The 15,242-nt window shown below is 42.3% G+C and overlaps 1 protein-coding gene across 7 annotated transcripts; it reads right to left on the minus strand.

Annotated features, from left to right (window-relative positions):
- Positions 1 to 1,062: 1,062 nt before the first annotated feature.
- Tceal5 (transcription elongation factor A like 5) lies at positions 1,063 to 3,953 on the minus strand. Of its 7 annotated transcripts, none has more exons than NM_001329156.1 (4): positions 3,847 to 3,953; positions 2,525 to 2,592; positions 2,057 to 2,144; positions 1,063 to 1,936 (listed from the first exon to the last, which is right to left on the minus strand). In NM_001329156.1, the coding sequence occupies exon 4, from the start codon at positions 1,908 to 1,910 to the stop codon at positions 1,308 to 1,310; it is 603 nt and encodes a 200-aa protein (NP_001316085.1). In that variant the 5' UTR covers positions 1,911 to 1,936; positions 2,057 to 2,144; positions 2,525 to 2,592; positions 3,847 to 3,953; the 3' UTR covers positions 1,063 to 1,307. The 7 variants fall into 7 exon arrangements, with proteins under 7 accessions (NP_001316085.1, XP_038955982.1, XP_038955981.1 ...); XM_039100054.2 differs by lacking the exon at positions 3,847 to 3,953 and adding an exon at positions 3,720 to 3,739 and having other exon boundaries at positions 1,070 to 1,936; XM_039100053.2 differs by lacking the exon at positions 3,847 to 3,953 and adding an exon at positions 3,606 to 3,658 and having other exon boundaries at positions 1,070 to 1,936.
- Between the last annotated feature and the right edge of the window lie 11,289 nt (positions 3,954 to 15,242).

Below are 15,242 nucleotides of genomic sequence, written 5' to 3' on the forward strand. Positions count from 1 at the left end.
TTTTATGACTGGCAGCTATTACAGTGAGAAAAACACCTCATTGTAAACACATCAGAATGGAACGGAATAGATATTCTAGTTAACAGGGTCTTCAGGAAAGTAAAAGTGGCATTGTTACCTCAGTGACTTCACTTACTAATGGTAGTGGGTGTCTTGAATGGATGCAGGATCCATGAGGGAGAAGGTATATGGCCAGCAGACGTGGCACTTTCTCTAGGGAAGGGATCACTCACACCTCAGTTTTCTGCATCTTTTTCTAGGCATAGATGAGACTTCCTTCAGTTGTCCCCCATGTGTCTGATCTGGTGTTGTGAATGCACACTGGTAGCACTCATTTTCAAATTCTCTGTGTGCCATAGTTCTGTGGTGTAAGCTTTCTCTATCTCCCCTTCACATATGACAAGGGACAGTAGCATTGGCAGGGACTGAAAAAAACTCCTCCAACTTTCAGGTCCAGAGGCAGTGCAGTTTTACCTGTGAATCTATATTCTGACAAGAGTTTTAGGGGCCTCCTTTGCTACTATAAGCTTAATATGAGATATGGGCTCACTCTCTTGTTCTGACTGGCTTCAGTTGATTGGCAGTAAAGCCTACTATGGCTGCAAAGTCAGATATGTGCCTGCCTCTGCTTCGGGAAGGCATGCATCACTGCACCCAGCCTTTTATTTTACCTTTTATTGTTTCTTTTATAACAAAACTAGCTTTGGGCTGAAGAGATGGCTCAGTGGTTAAGAGCACTGGCTGCTCTTTCAGAGGTCCTGAGTTCAATTCCCAGCAACAACATGGTGGCTCACAACCATCTGTAATGAGATCTCATGCTGTCTTCTAGTCTGAAGTCATACCTGCAGCAGAACACTGTATATATAATAAATAAATAAGTATTTAGAAAACAGTAGGCTCTGTTCTTAGTGGGGTGGGGAGGTTTATATGAGAAAATAAAAAAAAACCCTCAAATCTCACCACACAGAAAAAAACATTATTTCTTATAGGTCTACGTGGTTGCACGGTTTTCCTTGTGTGTATACTCTACATGATGATTTTGTTTTCAAAAATGGACTGATACTGTATCTGTGGTTCTGCAAACTGTTCTCTTTATTATTTTACAGTAGACCATGAACATTTCTTCCATGCACATGGGTGGAAGTCCTTTACTAAAAGACATAGTGCTGTCTGCTGGTAACAGGAGTGACACCTAAAGGAAAATCTCAGCACAAGGTTAAAGCACAGAGCCCGGCAAAAGCCTACCAGGGAAAGCAGGGCTGGCAATATTTCCCATCAAAGAAACCAGAACGGAAAGGCTGAAGGCATTAAACAAATGGAGCATCTTCCAAGTCCTTCTGACCCCTGCCTCCGCCTCCCCTCACCCCCCTGACTCCCCGTTGGCCCCTGGGGACTAAAGCCTCCTGTGCATCTCTTGGTACCCAGTGAAAACCACCCATTTTCTGCCTCTTCCTCAGCTCTTCCTGAGCCCTTGTCATATCTGCACACTCTCTCATCGCCTCCTCACTGCTCACATGCCTGTCCTGTAAGTCCTCCTGGGAGTTCTTGGGAGAATCATCTGTCCCCCTATCTGTTTTTCGCTTTGCTTTCCGGGGCACATAATCTTCAGCGGGGCGCTTTTCTGCAGCTCGCGCCTCGCTGGCTGACTTTGCCTGGGAATCGGGCTTGCTCTCCCCTGGGCGCTTGCCCTCCCCGTCAGACTTTCCCTGCTTCTCGGGCTTCCCCTCACCTTTCTGTTGTGCCTGCTCACCTGGCCCTCCCTCCTCCTCTAGCTTGCCCTGGCGCGCTGGTTTCCCCTCTGTATCTGACTTGTCTTCATCTGCTTTTCCTCCCTCTTCTGTACTTCCTTCATCTTCTGCCCTTCCCTTGTTTTCTGGCTTTCCTTCATTTTCTTTGTAGAACTTTTCCATGTTGCAATTTTTCTTTGTTGCCTGTCCTAGAAGACAAAGAAAAGAACACTAAGGGTCTACAGTGTGGCACAAAATTTTAATGGTTGCTTTCCTTTTCTTATGGTTTTCCCAAACCACCTTAATCCACCTTCTAGGTGCACTCTTACCTTAGATTCCTTTCCCTACACACTTCTTACATGGACCAACCTTTCAAGAAACGTCAAGGGTGTGTCTTCCTACCATTAAAGGAATGTGCTAAGAAAGAAACACAGAGAGTAATGGTGTCTCAACTTTGTTCTGGCTCTGCTGTGTAGTTTCAACTTACAAAGAGTTACAGAAATTGAGGGGCATTTTCATTTTTTCTCATCCTTTCAGTTATAAAACTTATAAAACGTGTATGCAGATTTCAGGGGTGTTCTGATAGCCTCGGAGAGCCTGGTAAATGCCACCCTTTCCCCTCCCTCCCTTTCATAGCCTCCACTTTGGCATCACCAGCTGCAAAGGATCGCATTCCCTTAGGACCTTGCAATGTGTCCTGAAATTGTAATGAGGAGGATTGGAGGGAGGGGGTGAGCAGTGGCCTCCCCAGCTTCTGCTCTACTTCCAGGGTGGAGCACACTCCTCCTCTCACTAACCTGCACTGGTGCTGCAGGGCTTCCCTTTCCTTGGCTGGGTTGCTGCCCACAGCCACAGACTTGAAGACCTGTGGGGAGATGGGAATCAAATGGTGAAGGATTAGAAGACTGGCAAGCAAGAAGAATGACTGGCAAGCAGGACCCAGAATCATTGTCCAAACTTTCCCAGTTCCTCCCTTTCAGTGCACATTCCTTCCTCTGTCTTCTCTGATTTTCTTCCACACATCTCCCTCAATGGTTTACCTTTTTCTAGTCCTGAGGCTACAGAAAAGAAGAATTACTCCCAAACTGTTTCCCTGGGTCTGATTTCCCTGCCCAAATCTGCTATCATTTCACCAAAATGAGTAGAGTTCAGAACTTTGAAAGTCAGCAGACAGGTCTGGCTGCCCTCAGATCTCTGTACCTGAACTCCCCACTCCCACCCCAGGGTCCCTTGACAGTAGTGGGACACTTTTCTGAAAATAGAGATAGTAGCAGCAGAAGGCAGGGCAGATATAACTACAGGACTGCATTCACCCCTTCCTCCCCACATACACAGGAAAAACAACCCACCCAGCTTTCTACAGTGAAAGGGACAAGTTATTTCTGAACTCTAATCTTTTGGGTCCTTAATACCTCCTTTTGAATCCCTCTGAGTTGAGGAGTCACTCCGTAATTAGGAGCTGAGCCTCCTACTAAACCTGTTTCTCTCTGCAGCAATCCCCACCCTTGGTCACCCCAGCCTACCATTTTGGGATCCAAAATGGTTGGGGGATGGAAAAGGGAAAAGGAGGCCTGGGTCAGTTCATCTTCCTCAGCCTGAAGTCAGGGCCCCTGCCCTCTCCTGCTACCTAAAAGGGATTAGGCCATCACCACCCCACTCCCTCCGCTGTCCCTCCCCACCCCCCCTCCTCTGTAAGGCATCTGTAGCTCAATCACTGTTCCTGTGATATCTCAATTGGCATTCTCTACCCCTGATCTCCCTCCAATGACCCCTGTTCCCATCCCCATCGATTTCCTGCACCAACTTGGTGAGCATCTGGAAAGGAGTCGAGTATCTGCTTTGGAATCAGCTCTGGTCTTAGCCTTCTGTCATTCCTACCCAGCGATCTGCAGGCAGTGGAGGATTTGTAGCTATCCCTGTGAAATGACTCCTTCTCACATTTCCTTCTGCCATTAGCCCACAGTTCTCTGAGCTGCTACCCCCAACACTCACACAATCTTCTGCGCCAAAATGAATGGGGGTGGAAAGGGGGCGGTATTTGAAAAGCAGACAGAGTCCTCTCCTCGCTAGCCTCTGTCCATTACCACCCCTCCCTCAGGAATTCCTGGCTTGTACCAACCTGCCGGGCTATAGGGCAGTTGCTCCCCCCTCTGTCGTTCGGTTTCAAGTCTGCCTTCCTTCACGGAGATAAGGAGCTGGTAGCTGGTACCTGGAAGAGAGAGACTTCTGCATACGTCTGCTCCTGATCACGTGACAGGGACGTCAGCAGTGGGCTCAGGTCCCTAGTTCCCCTCCCAAGCACCAGAAAAGTGCGTCAGGAGCCAGCCTACTTTTCCCCTCACTACCCCCACCACTTTCTGTCCCTTCCCCCACAGCATGAGGCCTTGTCATTCATTTTGTTACTTGCAAATTCCAGAGGTCAAATATGGTTCGTCCTGTGATGTGTGGTTAGTCCTGTGTGCTCATTAGGGAGAGGCTGCATCTTTTCCTAATACCGATTCCTGTTAAGATCTGAGGATTTGGGGGACCACTTTATCTTTAATAAAATAGCAAATCATGTACTTCTTCTCTCCACTTCCTCTCGTAGCCACCGATGTTCATTCTGCACATGGTCTACTTTACACCTGCACTTAAAGGGCGTGGGCAGATCATTTGGAAGCGAAGCAAGTGGTTGAAATGGAGATGGTCTTTTCTTTCTAATAGTTCTTTTTAAACTTCATTGACTCTGCTAAGCATGTGTTTCTTGTGAGCACAAAAAACTATTTCATTTAAAATAAAGTGTTATAAAAGAGGGGAAAATCAGTCTCCAACGTTTCCTCTCTGAAGACCTGTCCAGCTTGTGGTTGCAAGCTCTCTCAACTCTGCACCCTTTGCTACCAAGGCATCCAAGAAATGCCTAGCTACCCTTCAAGGTTTCTGACTATAATCTATACTCATATTCTGGTACTTTCTGACTTGGTGTCTGACGTGCTGATTATACTGGTTGATGTAGGCCATGTGTTCTCACCTGACTACCCAGGATAAAATCCAAGGGGTGTAAGTGTAGGAATTGTTGGACTATACATACGTTGTAGAAAGATGTGTGCCATAGAAATTTAAAAATAATCCTGAGAGGAAAGGAGGTTGACATAACGAGGAAGCAGGGACTATGAACTTGAGAAAAGAGAAGACACTACGCTTGGATGCCACTCAGGAGAAGAGAAACAGACACTTACTTAGTCCTTGACTTCATGCATTTTCTTTTCTTTTTTAAAAAAGATTTATTTATTTGTTATATAGAAGCACACTGAAGCTGTCTCGCAGACCCACCAGAAGAGGGCATCAGATCTCATTACAGATCATTGTGAGCCACCATGAGGTTTGCTGGGAATTGAACTCAGAATCTCTGGAACAGCAGTCAGTGCTCTTAACCACTGAGCCACCACTCCAGCCCACACTTTCTTTCCTTTCCCTTTTAAATTTAATTTATATTTTTACTTATTCACTTTACATCCTGCTCATGTCCCCTTCCCAGTCACCCCCCAACAATCCTTCCTCCCATCTCCTCATCCTCTTTTCCTCTGAGCTGATGGGAGACACCCCCTTTGAATCTCCCCACCCTGGCACTTCAAGTCTCTGTGAGACTAGGCACATCCTCTCCCACTGAGTCCAGAGAAGGCAGCCCAGCTAGAAGAACATATCCCACAGAGAGGCAACAGCTTTTATCATAGCCCCCACCCCAGTTGTTCAGGACCCACCTGAAGACCAAGCTGCACATCTGTGACATATGCATAGGGGGTCCTGGGTCCAGCTTGTGTATGTTCTTTGGTTGATAGTTCAGTCTCTGAGAGCCCCAAGGGTTCAGGTAGTTGACTCTGTTGGTCTTCCCTTGGAGTTCCTATCCCCTTAGGGACCCTGCAATCCTTCCTCTTATTCTTCCATAAGAGTCCTCAAGCTCCATCCACTGTTTGGCTGTTGTTGTCTGCATTTAAGTCAGCTATTGGGTGGAGCCTCTCAGAGGACAACTATGTTAGACTCCTATCCGAAAGCATAACAGAGTACCACCAATAGTGTTACTGATTGGTGCTTGCTTATGGGATGAGTCTCAAGTTGGACAAGTTATTGTTTGGCCATTTCCTCAGTCTCTAGTCCATGCCCCATGCAGAGTTCAGCCATTTTCAAGCTGTAAACCCCTTGAAATTATATTCATATGCATAAGCTATATACATTTTATTTAATGTATACATTTGCTGAGAGTAGACACCACTTATTTTTATTAAACGGTCAAAGGTCTAGGCTGATCAGATGACTCAGTGGGTAAAAATGCCTGCTGCCCAAGCTTGATAACCCAGTGGGACATCAATTCAATTCCAGGACCAATGTAAAAAAACAAAAATTAAACAAACAGACAAACAAACAAAAAACCCCCTAAATGTTGTATAATTCCAGAACTCTGATGGTGAGAGTAGAGTCAGAGACAGGAGAAGGGCCCAGAAGCTTATGGAACAACTAAATTTAAGTACATTGCATGGGAGAAACAAGAAGGGGGGGACCTATGTCAACAAAGTGAAAGAAGAGAGCCGACTCCTGAAAGTTGTCCTTTGACCTCTGCCATGGCACAAGCACATTCTTCTCTCTTCTATTCTCTCTCTTTCTCTGTCTGTCTCACAACAAATAAGGAATAACTAAAAATTAAAATTCAAAGGTGTATATCATATATAAAAGATGGAAGCTGCTGGTCAAGAGAATAGTGAGAAAATATATTACTTCTAAAATGAGTTATTTTTATTGTTCTTTGTGAGGAAAATATACATTCATGGCAGGGAAATCAAGGCAGCAAAAACTTGAAACAGATGGTTACATCACAGCCACCACAAGGAGGCAGAGTGGAATGAACGTTATTGCTGCTCAATTGTCTCTCCATTTATCTGGCGATGTCTTTTTTTTTTTTTTTGTTGTTGTTCTTTTTTTCGGAGCTGGGGACCGAACCCAGGGCCTTGCGCTTCCTAGGCAAGCGCTCTACCACTGAGCTAAATCCCCAACGTCTCTCCATTTATACAGAACAGGATTCCTGCCAGAAAACGGTCCCACTTATAGTGAGAAGTTCTTCTCATATCAGTTAGAGCAACCAAGGTATGATCCCCAGAACCTTATAAAACAGCTTCTGTACAGCAAATAAAATAATGAATCAAATGATGAGAAGGTACCCAGAATGGGAATCTTTGTCAGTCATAGAGGATTAATATGCAGAATACACAAAGAATTTTTTTAAAAAGTCACACACAAATAAATGTATAAATCAGAATGGACAGTTCTCAAAGGAAGAAACAAAAACAGCTAAGAAATATATTTAAAAATGCTCATCATCCTTAGCAGTTAGGAAATGGAAATCAAAATAACTTCGAGATTTCATATTACATCAGTCAAAATGGCAAAAATCAACAAAATAAACTACAAATGCTTCAGGGGACTCAGGGTAAAGCAAACCTTCATTCATTGCTAGTGGGATTTCAAAAAGATTCAGCCAATATGGAAGTAAGTGTGGCGAGGTCTCAAGGAACTAAAAGTAAATCTGCCATAAACCTAGCTATACCACTCCTTACATATGTCCAAGGGACCAGATATCTTACGTCACAGGTACTTGTAAAGCAAGTAAAGCAAAATGAAGCCCTGAAATCTCAAGATAAAAAGAAGCAATTATATCGTGTGAGGTAACCTGGAACCACAAAGAGAAATGCAACATGGTCTCTTGTGCTTTCTAGCTCTGAGTCTTTAGATCTGAGTTAATAACATGGAGTAAACCTAGAAATCAGGAAAGCAGACAGAATCCATTACAGAAATCTCCACCTAATTACCCAGCCCCAATTTATGCATCTACAACATACCCTTCAGGAAACACTGAAGAACGGATTGGAAAACTTGTAAGAGCCAGAGAGGATCAAAATAACTGCTTAGAGCTGGTGCTCTCTCTACATATGACAAGGAAGCTGGACTCACGAAATGTCAACCCTATGGCTACTTAAACAAGACCTGAAAAATGACAATACTAGTTGGTATGCCAATGTGGATGGGAGAAATCTTAAAAATTCCCACCCCTAGATGAAGAGCTACAGTCAATAATTGATTACTGTGGTGGTTTGAATAAGATACCCCCATAAGCACATATATTTGAATGCTTAGTCACCAGAGAGTTGAACTAATTGAAAGGATTAGAAGGATTTGGAGGTGTGGCCTTGTTGAAGGAAGTGGGTCACCATGGAACACAATGTAGAACTATCAACTGCTTCTCCAGCATCATGCATGCCATGGGGATAATGGACTGAAACTGTGAAATTGTAAGCAAGCCCCCAATTCAATGCTTTCTTTTTTTAAAATTTATTTATTTATTATGTATACATCATACAGCTTTCTGCCTGCATGTATGCAACTACAGGCCAGAAGAGGCCATTTCCTCATTATAATCATTTCCTGATTATAGGTGGTTGTGAGCCACCATGTGGTTGCTGGGAATTGAACTCAGGACCTCTGGAAGAGCAGACAGTGCTCCTAACCTCTGAGCCATCTCTCCAGCCCCAATGCTTTCTTTTTTATAAGAATTTCCTTGGTCATGGTGTCTCTGCACAGCAATAAAACACCGACTAAAGACAGCTACTGAGAGTGGGAGAATCAGTCTTCTCCAGAAACAGTCACATGACAGATTACTTAATCCCAAGACGTCAGATCTAAACACATATACCTATTAGTACCATTTTGTATTTATAAATGTATGTATGTGTATAAAAATAAAGAATAATAAGCCATGTATTTGAGAGCATGTCATAGTGAGGGAACATGGGAGGAGTTGGAATGAGGAGAGGGATGGAGAAAGATGTAAATATAGTACTGATACATGAACTTATGAATAAATAATAAAATTTAAAAATGATATTCCTGTTTTGAAATATTTTCCTGTTTTTGGCTTGATCCCAGAACCTCAGGCATGCTATATAGATGCCTTCCCATGAACTGATCAAATGGCCTAATTTCCATTTTAAGTTTTACTTTGGGCCATGAGCTACTTAGACATATATTAATTTTTCCTATTTTAAGATTTTTGGTGTTTTCCAGGGATTTATTGTGATTTCTCATTTAATTTCATGGTTCTCTAAGAACCCAGTCTCAAATATCATTTGAATCCTGTTAATATTAGGACTTATTGTTTGCCAGTGAGTAGGGACTACATTGATAAATGTGCCATGCACATATAAATCAGACATAGATTGGTAGTAGAAAGTTATATAGCTATCAAGTAATTAAATGGATTAATATTGTTCTTGAAGTCTGTTTTCTGTTTACTTGTTCCCTTAATATTTCAGAGACAATGTTTAATTCCTGACTTTCAAATGCTTTTTTTATTGAATTATAAATATTTGCTTCATGTAGTTTGAAACACTGTAATATGTGAAAATTCACCACTTAAAAATTATGTAATGGACTTCATTTATCCTTGGTCTTCTGTTCTGTAATTTATTGTGCCTAGCATCATTATAGTAAATTGAATTTTGTTTTAACTAGCACAGAATTTTCTAGTTTCCCTTATTTACTTACAATCTATTTTTATTTTTACACTTAAAATGAGATTCTTACAGGCAATATACAATTGTATTATCTCTTCCTACTTAATCTGACAATATCAATGTATTTCAACCACTTGTTAATGCGATTACTGAGATGTTTGGTTTTAAACCAACCATCTCTTTTCCATTTGTTCCATCGTTTTTTCATTCTCCTTTTTCTTACTTTCGGTTCTTTTTTTTTTTTTTTTTCGGAGCTGGGGACCGAACCCAGGGCCTTGAGCTTCCTAGGTAAGCGCTCTACCACTGAGCTAAATCCCCAGCCCCTTACTTTCTTTTTTAAAAATTTTTTTTATTCATTTGAGCACACTGGTAGCTGTCTTTGTCACACCAGAAGAGGGCATCAGATCCCATTACAAGTGGTCATGAGCCACAATGTGGTTGCTGGGAATTGAACTTGGGACCTCTGGAAGAGCAATCAGTGCTCTTAATGGCTAAGCCATCTCTCCAGTCCTTTTTTTTTCTTTTAATACCTTTTGGATTGACTTTTTGAAGAGTTAATCGCATTATTTGCTTAGCTATAATTTTAATGATTGTTTTAAGGGGTATAGTATATTTCTTGAATGTATCAGAATTAACTTTTAATATAGAATAAAATATTAAAAGTATGTACATGTATGTCCTCTGGCCTCTTTAATTGTCATGCATTTTACTGATGTGTTATAAATCCTGCTATATGACATAAATTGTAGATAGTCATAAAGTCCATATGCTTTCCTTCTCTAAGACTGAAAGTTAGCATTTCATGAATTTTGTCCAGGTTTTAGGTTTCAGTTGTAAATCTAGTCTCTGCTAGTCTGTTTCCATAGATGTTACTTCATTTACATAAATGTAGCCTAATGTTTAAATGGCAGTTATAGAGAAAAGCTTTATTTAACTTGTAACCAGAGGGTCCTTTTAGGTTGTCTGTGTTCATTCTCTCTTCTAAATTAGAAAGTTCATTCTGCAATACTTTCTGTGGCTACACAGCCACCTGGTATTCATTGTAGTATTTTCCTCAGTGATTTGCAAATTTTAAGAAAAATAATGTTATTAAAATGAGTGATTGTCCTGGTTACTTTGCTTCTGTTCAAGAGATAGACATGTGCAAGCATCTAAAATGTACACTGATTATTTGTGGAGTACTACTAAATTTGTATATTTATTGTTTTTTTTAAATATTTCAGAAATATTTACCGGATGCCTATGATAGGCTAAGCCTCAACGGCTCAATTCACTCATTCATACATATATAAAGCCTCTTTTTCTCCATTAAAAAGACCCATAATTGTTCCTGTCTAAAAGAACTGCAGGGACAAAATGGAGAAGAGCCTGAGGAAAAGGAGGTCCAGCAACTGGCCCAAAGTGGGATCCAGCTCAAGAGGAGGCCCCAAGGCCTGACACTATTACTGAGGCTATGGTGTGCTTATAAACAGGGGCCTATCATGCCTGCCCTCTGAGAGGCCCAACAAGCCGCTGAAGAGTCAGATGCAGATATTAACACCCAACCAATGGACAGAAGCTGGGACTACTGTGGTTGAATTAGGGAAAAGCTGGAGGAAGCTGAGGAGGAGGGCAACCCTGTAGGGGGACCAGCAGTCTCAATTAACCTGGACCCCTGAGATCTCTCAGACACAGGATCACCAACCAGGCAGCATACACCAGCTGAGATGAGGTCCCAACACATAACACCGTAGAGGACTCCCAGCTCTGGGTTCAGTCAGAGAAGATGAACCTAACCCTCAAGAGACTGGAGGCTCCAGGGAGTGGAGAGGTCTGGTGGGGTGGGAGTTGGGGGATGGGGACATGCTTTCAGAGACAAGGGGCAGGGAGGAGGTATGGGATGTGGAACAGTGAGAGGGTTGACCGGGAGGGGGGATAAAATCTGGAGTGTAAAAAAAAATTAAATAAAATTAAAAAAAATTTAAAACACCGAAAATTACTTTTGAAATATTAAGGCCTGCCTATATATTTAAACAATCTTGTCAAATTTGCTTTTCCTACAGAGGGCTTTTCATTATTCTTTTTCATTGAAATAAAATATAGCTCTGGTTGGCTTTCAAAAAACTTTGCTTTTAGCCCAGTATGGCTGCTCGTGACTGTAATCTTAGAACTTGTGGGGCTGAGATAGGAGGATCATTGTGAGTTCCTGTCTAGGCTACATAGTGATTTCTAGGCTAGTCTGAGGTGCAGAGTGAGACCCCTTTTTAAAACCTGAAACATCCACGATATTCTTTCAAACTCTATCAAACTAAAAACCACAAATATGAACCTCTTTATAATTCAATACTTTCAGCTGCACTATAGAAAGAAAGGACTTATTCAGTTAGAAGATTATATGACAAAATCATAACAATAGTGACCTCTATGTTACTGGAGCAGAATCAAACCTCTTTTTTTTAAAAATTCTTTAATCTTTTCCTTTTACAGTCCAGTCTTTTTTTAAAATTTTATTTATTTTATGTATGTGAGTACACTTGTAGCCGTCTTCAGACACACCAGAAGAGGGCACCAGATCCCATTACAGATGGTTGTGAGCCACCATGTGGTTGCTGGGAATTGAACTCAGGACCTCTGGAAGAGCAGTCGGTGCTCTTAACCACTGAGCCATCTCTCTAGCCCCTACAGTCCAGTCTTTTTTTTTTAAGATTTATTCATTTATTATATATAAGTACACTGTAGCTGTCTTCAGATACACCAGAAGAGGGCATCGGATCTCTCTCTCTCTTTTTTTTAAAGATTTATTTATTTATTATATATAAGTACACTGTAGCTATCTTCAGATACACCAGAAGAGGGCATCAGATCTCTTTACAGATGGTTGTGAGCCACCATGTGGTTGCTGGAAATTGAACTCAGGACCTCTGGAAGAGTAGTCGGGTGCTCTTAACCGCTGAGCCATCTCTCCAGCCCTACAGTCCAGTCTTTATCCCCATCCTGGTACACCCTCTGCTTGTTCCTCATCCCATACCTCCTCCCTCTACCCCCCATCCCTGTCTCCAAAAGGATTTCCCCACCCCTCACCCCCACCCCACCAGACCTCCCGATTCCTTGGGTCCTTGAGTGTCTCCTGGGTTAGGTGCATCTTCTCTCACTGAGTCTAGACCCAGCAGTCTTCTGCTGTGTATGTGTCAGGGGCCTCATATCAGCTGGTGTATGCTGCTTGGTTGGTGGTTCAGTGTCTCCTTGAGCTGGATCCCAATTTGGGCCTGTTACTGGACCTCCTTTACCTCAGGCTCTTCTCCATTTTTGTCCCTGCAGTTCTTTCAAACAGGAATAATTCTGTCAGAGTTTTTAACTGTGGGATGGCAACCCCGTCCCTCACTTGATGCTCTGTCTTTCTGCAGGAGGTGGACTCTACAGTGTAGGGCATATCATCTAGGGTCCCTCCTTTGCATCCTTAAAGTCTCTCACCTCCCAGGTTTCTGAAGGGTCCTCCCAACTCCTGTCTCCCAAGGTTGCCTGTACCATTCTTTCTGCTGGCCCTCAGAGCTTGAGTCCTGTTCCCACACCTCAAACCTCTTTTTGACCATTCTTTTTTTTTGTAACCACCCTAATCTTACTGCATGTACCTTGCCAGGATTTCGTTGCCTGTCTTTTTTGGTAAAGAATGGAGAAAACGAAGCTCATCACATTAGCTATGGAAATGATACTTAGGAAAATACATCCAAAACCTTAGATCCCTTCCTTATATTAACTGCTGTCTTCATGATTTGCCTTATATTTCAAGTACCTGTGAGAGGCCAGGACACTTTGGAATTAAGCATATAGTTCAGACTGGGGTTTATTACTTTTCATGATGTGTATTTTACCTGTTAACTACCTCTCATGTTAGAGTCTAAGGCAAAGGGTGAAAAAGATTCTATATCCTGACCAGGTGACAGTCTTTGCAAATGAGCTACACTTCCTATTTTTACAAGTTCTTAATAATACCACTGTAATATAAAACCAGACATAAATAATCTGTAAAGGAATTAGCATTTTGTGTTCCAATAAAATTTTATAAACACCAAATTAAAATTCCATTTTTGTTACAAAATATTTTATAACCATTCTTACAGCCCCCCAAATAAACAGTGGGCTAGAATTTGTTCATGAGTTATTTACTAACCTGTTCTAGAATCTTTTATTTTTGTTTTTGTTAGTTTTTTTAGAAATATTTTTTAAAATTTACTTTTTACTTACTCGATTTACATCCTGCTCACTGCCCCTTCCCAGTCAGCCCCTCCCATAATCTCTTCCCCCTCCCCTTCTCTTTTGAGCGGGTGGAGTCCCCCTGCATATCCCCCAATCCTGGCCCTTCAAGTCTCTGCTGGGCTAGGCGCATCCTCTCCAACTGAATCCAGACAAGGCAAACAAGCTAGAAGAACATATCCCACAGACAGGTAACAACTTTTGGGATAGCTCCCATTCCAGTTCTTCAGGACCCACCTGAAGACCAAGCTGCACATCTGCCACATATGTGCAGGGAGGCCTAGATCCAGCCCATGTATGTTCTTTGGTAGGTGGTTCAGTCTCTGAGAGCCCCAAAGGTCCAGGTTAGTTGAATCTGTTGGTCTTCCGGTGGAGTTAAATTTTAAGTTTATATTTGTAAAATATTGGCATGCCTAGCATGCATGAGGCTGTGTTCACCACCCAGTACCATAAAATAAATCAATTTTCATAAATAAAATGTACTTTTTCCCCCTTGTAATTAAAACCCTGACACACTGTCGTGACCAACTTAGAATGTACAGAACAAAATTCTGTACATTCCTAAGTTTCAGGTTAATGCGGACTGTTTTGAGCAACTGTGTGCTATTGCCTCACACATCTGCTCAGCTAGGGAGATAATTGCCTCAGAAAAGCAGTCTTTACCAAAAAGATAAACAGGAAGTGATCTAGCTGCAGGTGCAGAGTAGAATTCAATACAATGGGCATTCCAGAGAAATAGTGAGAATCTCTCACTTTGGAGAGCTGTTAGAATCTCTCACTTTGGAGAGACGTGATATCTGTCTGGGTCTGATGTGGGAACCTGTAATTTAGTACATAGATTCTCTAGGGGACAGGATGAGAAAAAGGCACAGTAAAGAAGTAAATACTCATCCTTTGCCCACAGGACCTGTGAGTAGAGATCTCTTACAAGCACCCTCCCCCATTAGCTGAAAACATTTCAGGGTTTAGGTTAGCCCCATGTCAAGAGGATGACAAACTCTGAAAAAGCTCACAAACTTATTATCTCTCATTATTTAGTTCATATAGTAACCCCGAGGTGACTATTATTTTCATCTTACTCATAAGCATAAGGGTAGATCTTAAATATACTTATCTCTAATTGTATTTCTCACTAACAGATGCCAGATGATAAACTAAATCTGAGATTATGTCCTGAGTCTGGAAAGTTCTCAAGTCGATTTTTTATAAGGTTTTCATTAAAGATACTTTTAAGTTTTAAAGATTTTATGCATAGCTGACTGAGACAGATGCAGATACTTACACCCAACCATTGGACTGAAGTAAGGAGGAATTAGGGGACTGATTGAAGGAGCCGAAGGGGAGGGCAACCCCACAGGAAGACCAGCGGTCTCAATTAACTCAGACCCTGGGGAAAATTCCAGAGACTGAGTCACCAACCAGGCAGCACACACCTTGATCCAAAGCCCCAGGCACATGCATAGATAGCAAAGGACTGCGTGGTCCGGCCTCAGTGGGAGCAGATGTGCCTAATCCGGAGACTTGGGGCCCCAGGGAGGAGGGAAGAAGGGGCAGAGAGGCGGAACACCCTCTCGAAGGCAAGGAAATGGGGTGCAGAACTGTGTGGGGGAACTAAGATGGGGGGCAATGACTGGAATGTAAGTAAAATCATTTAAAGAAAGACAAAAAAAGGTTTCATGCTCAAGTGGTTTGGCTGCATGTATGTCTGCGCACCACGTGTGTGCCTGGTGCCCAGAAGTTACTAGACTGC

Source organism: Rattus norvegicus, chromosome X, assembly GCF_036323735.1.
Source record: "Rattus norvegicus strain BN/NHsdMcwi chromosome X, GRCr8, whole genome shotgun sequence".
Lineage (NCBI taxonomy): Eukaryota > Metazoa > Chordata > Mammalia > Rodentia > Muridae > Rattus > Rattus norvegicus.

What these genes read in the sequence shown, in the direction of transcription:
- Tceal5 (XM_039100051.2), bottom strand. An exon ending in GCCCTGCAGCACCAGTGCAG is followed by an intron (nt 1,937 to 2,524) that starts GTTAGTGAGAGG and finishes TTTGTCTTCTAG; the next exon opens with GACAGGCAACAAAGAAAAAT.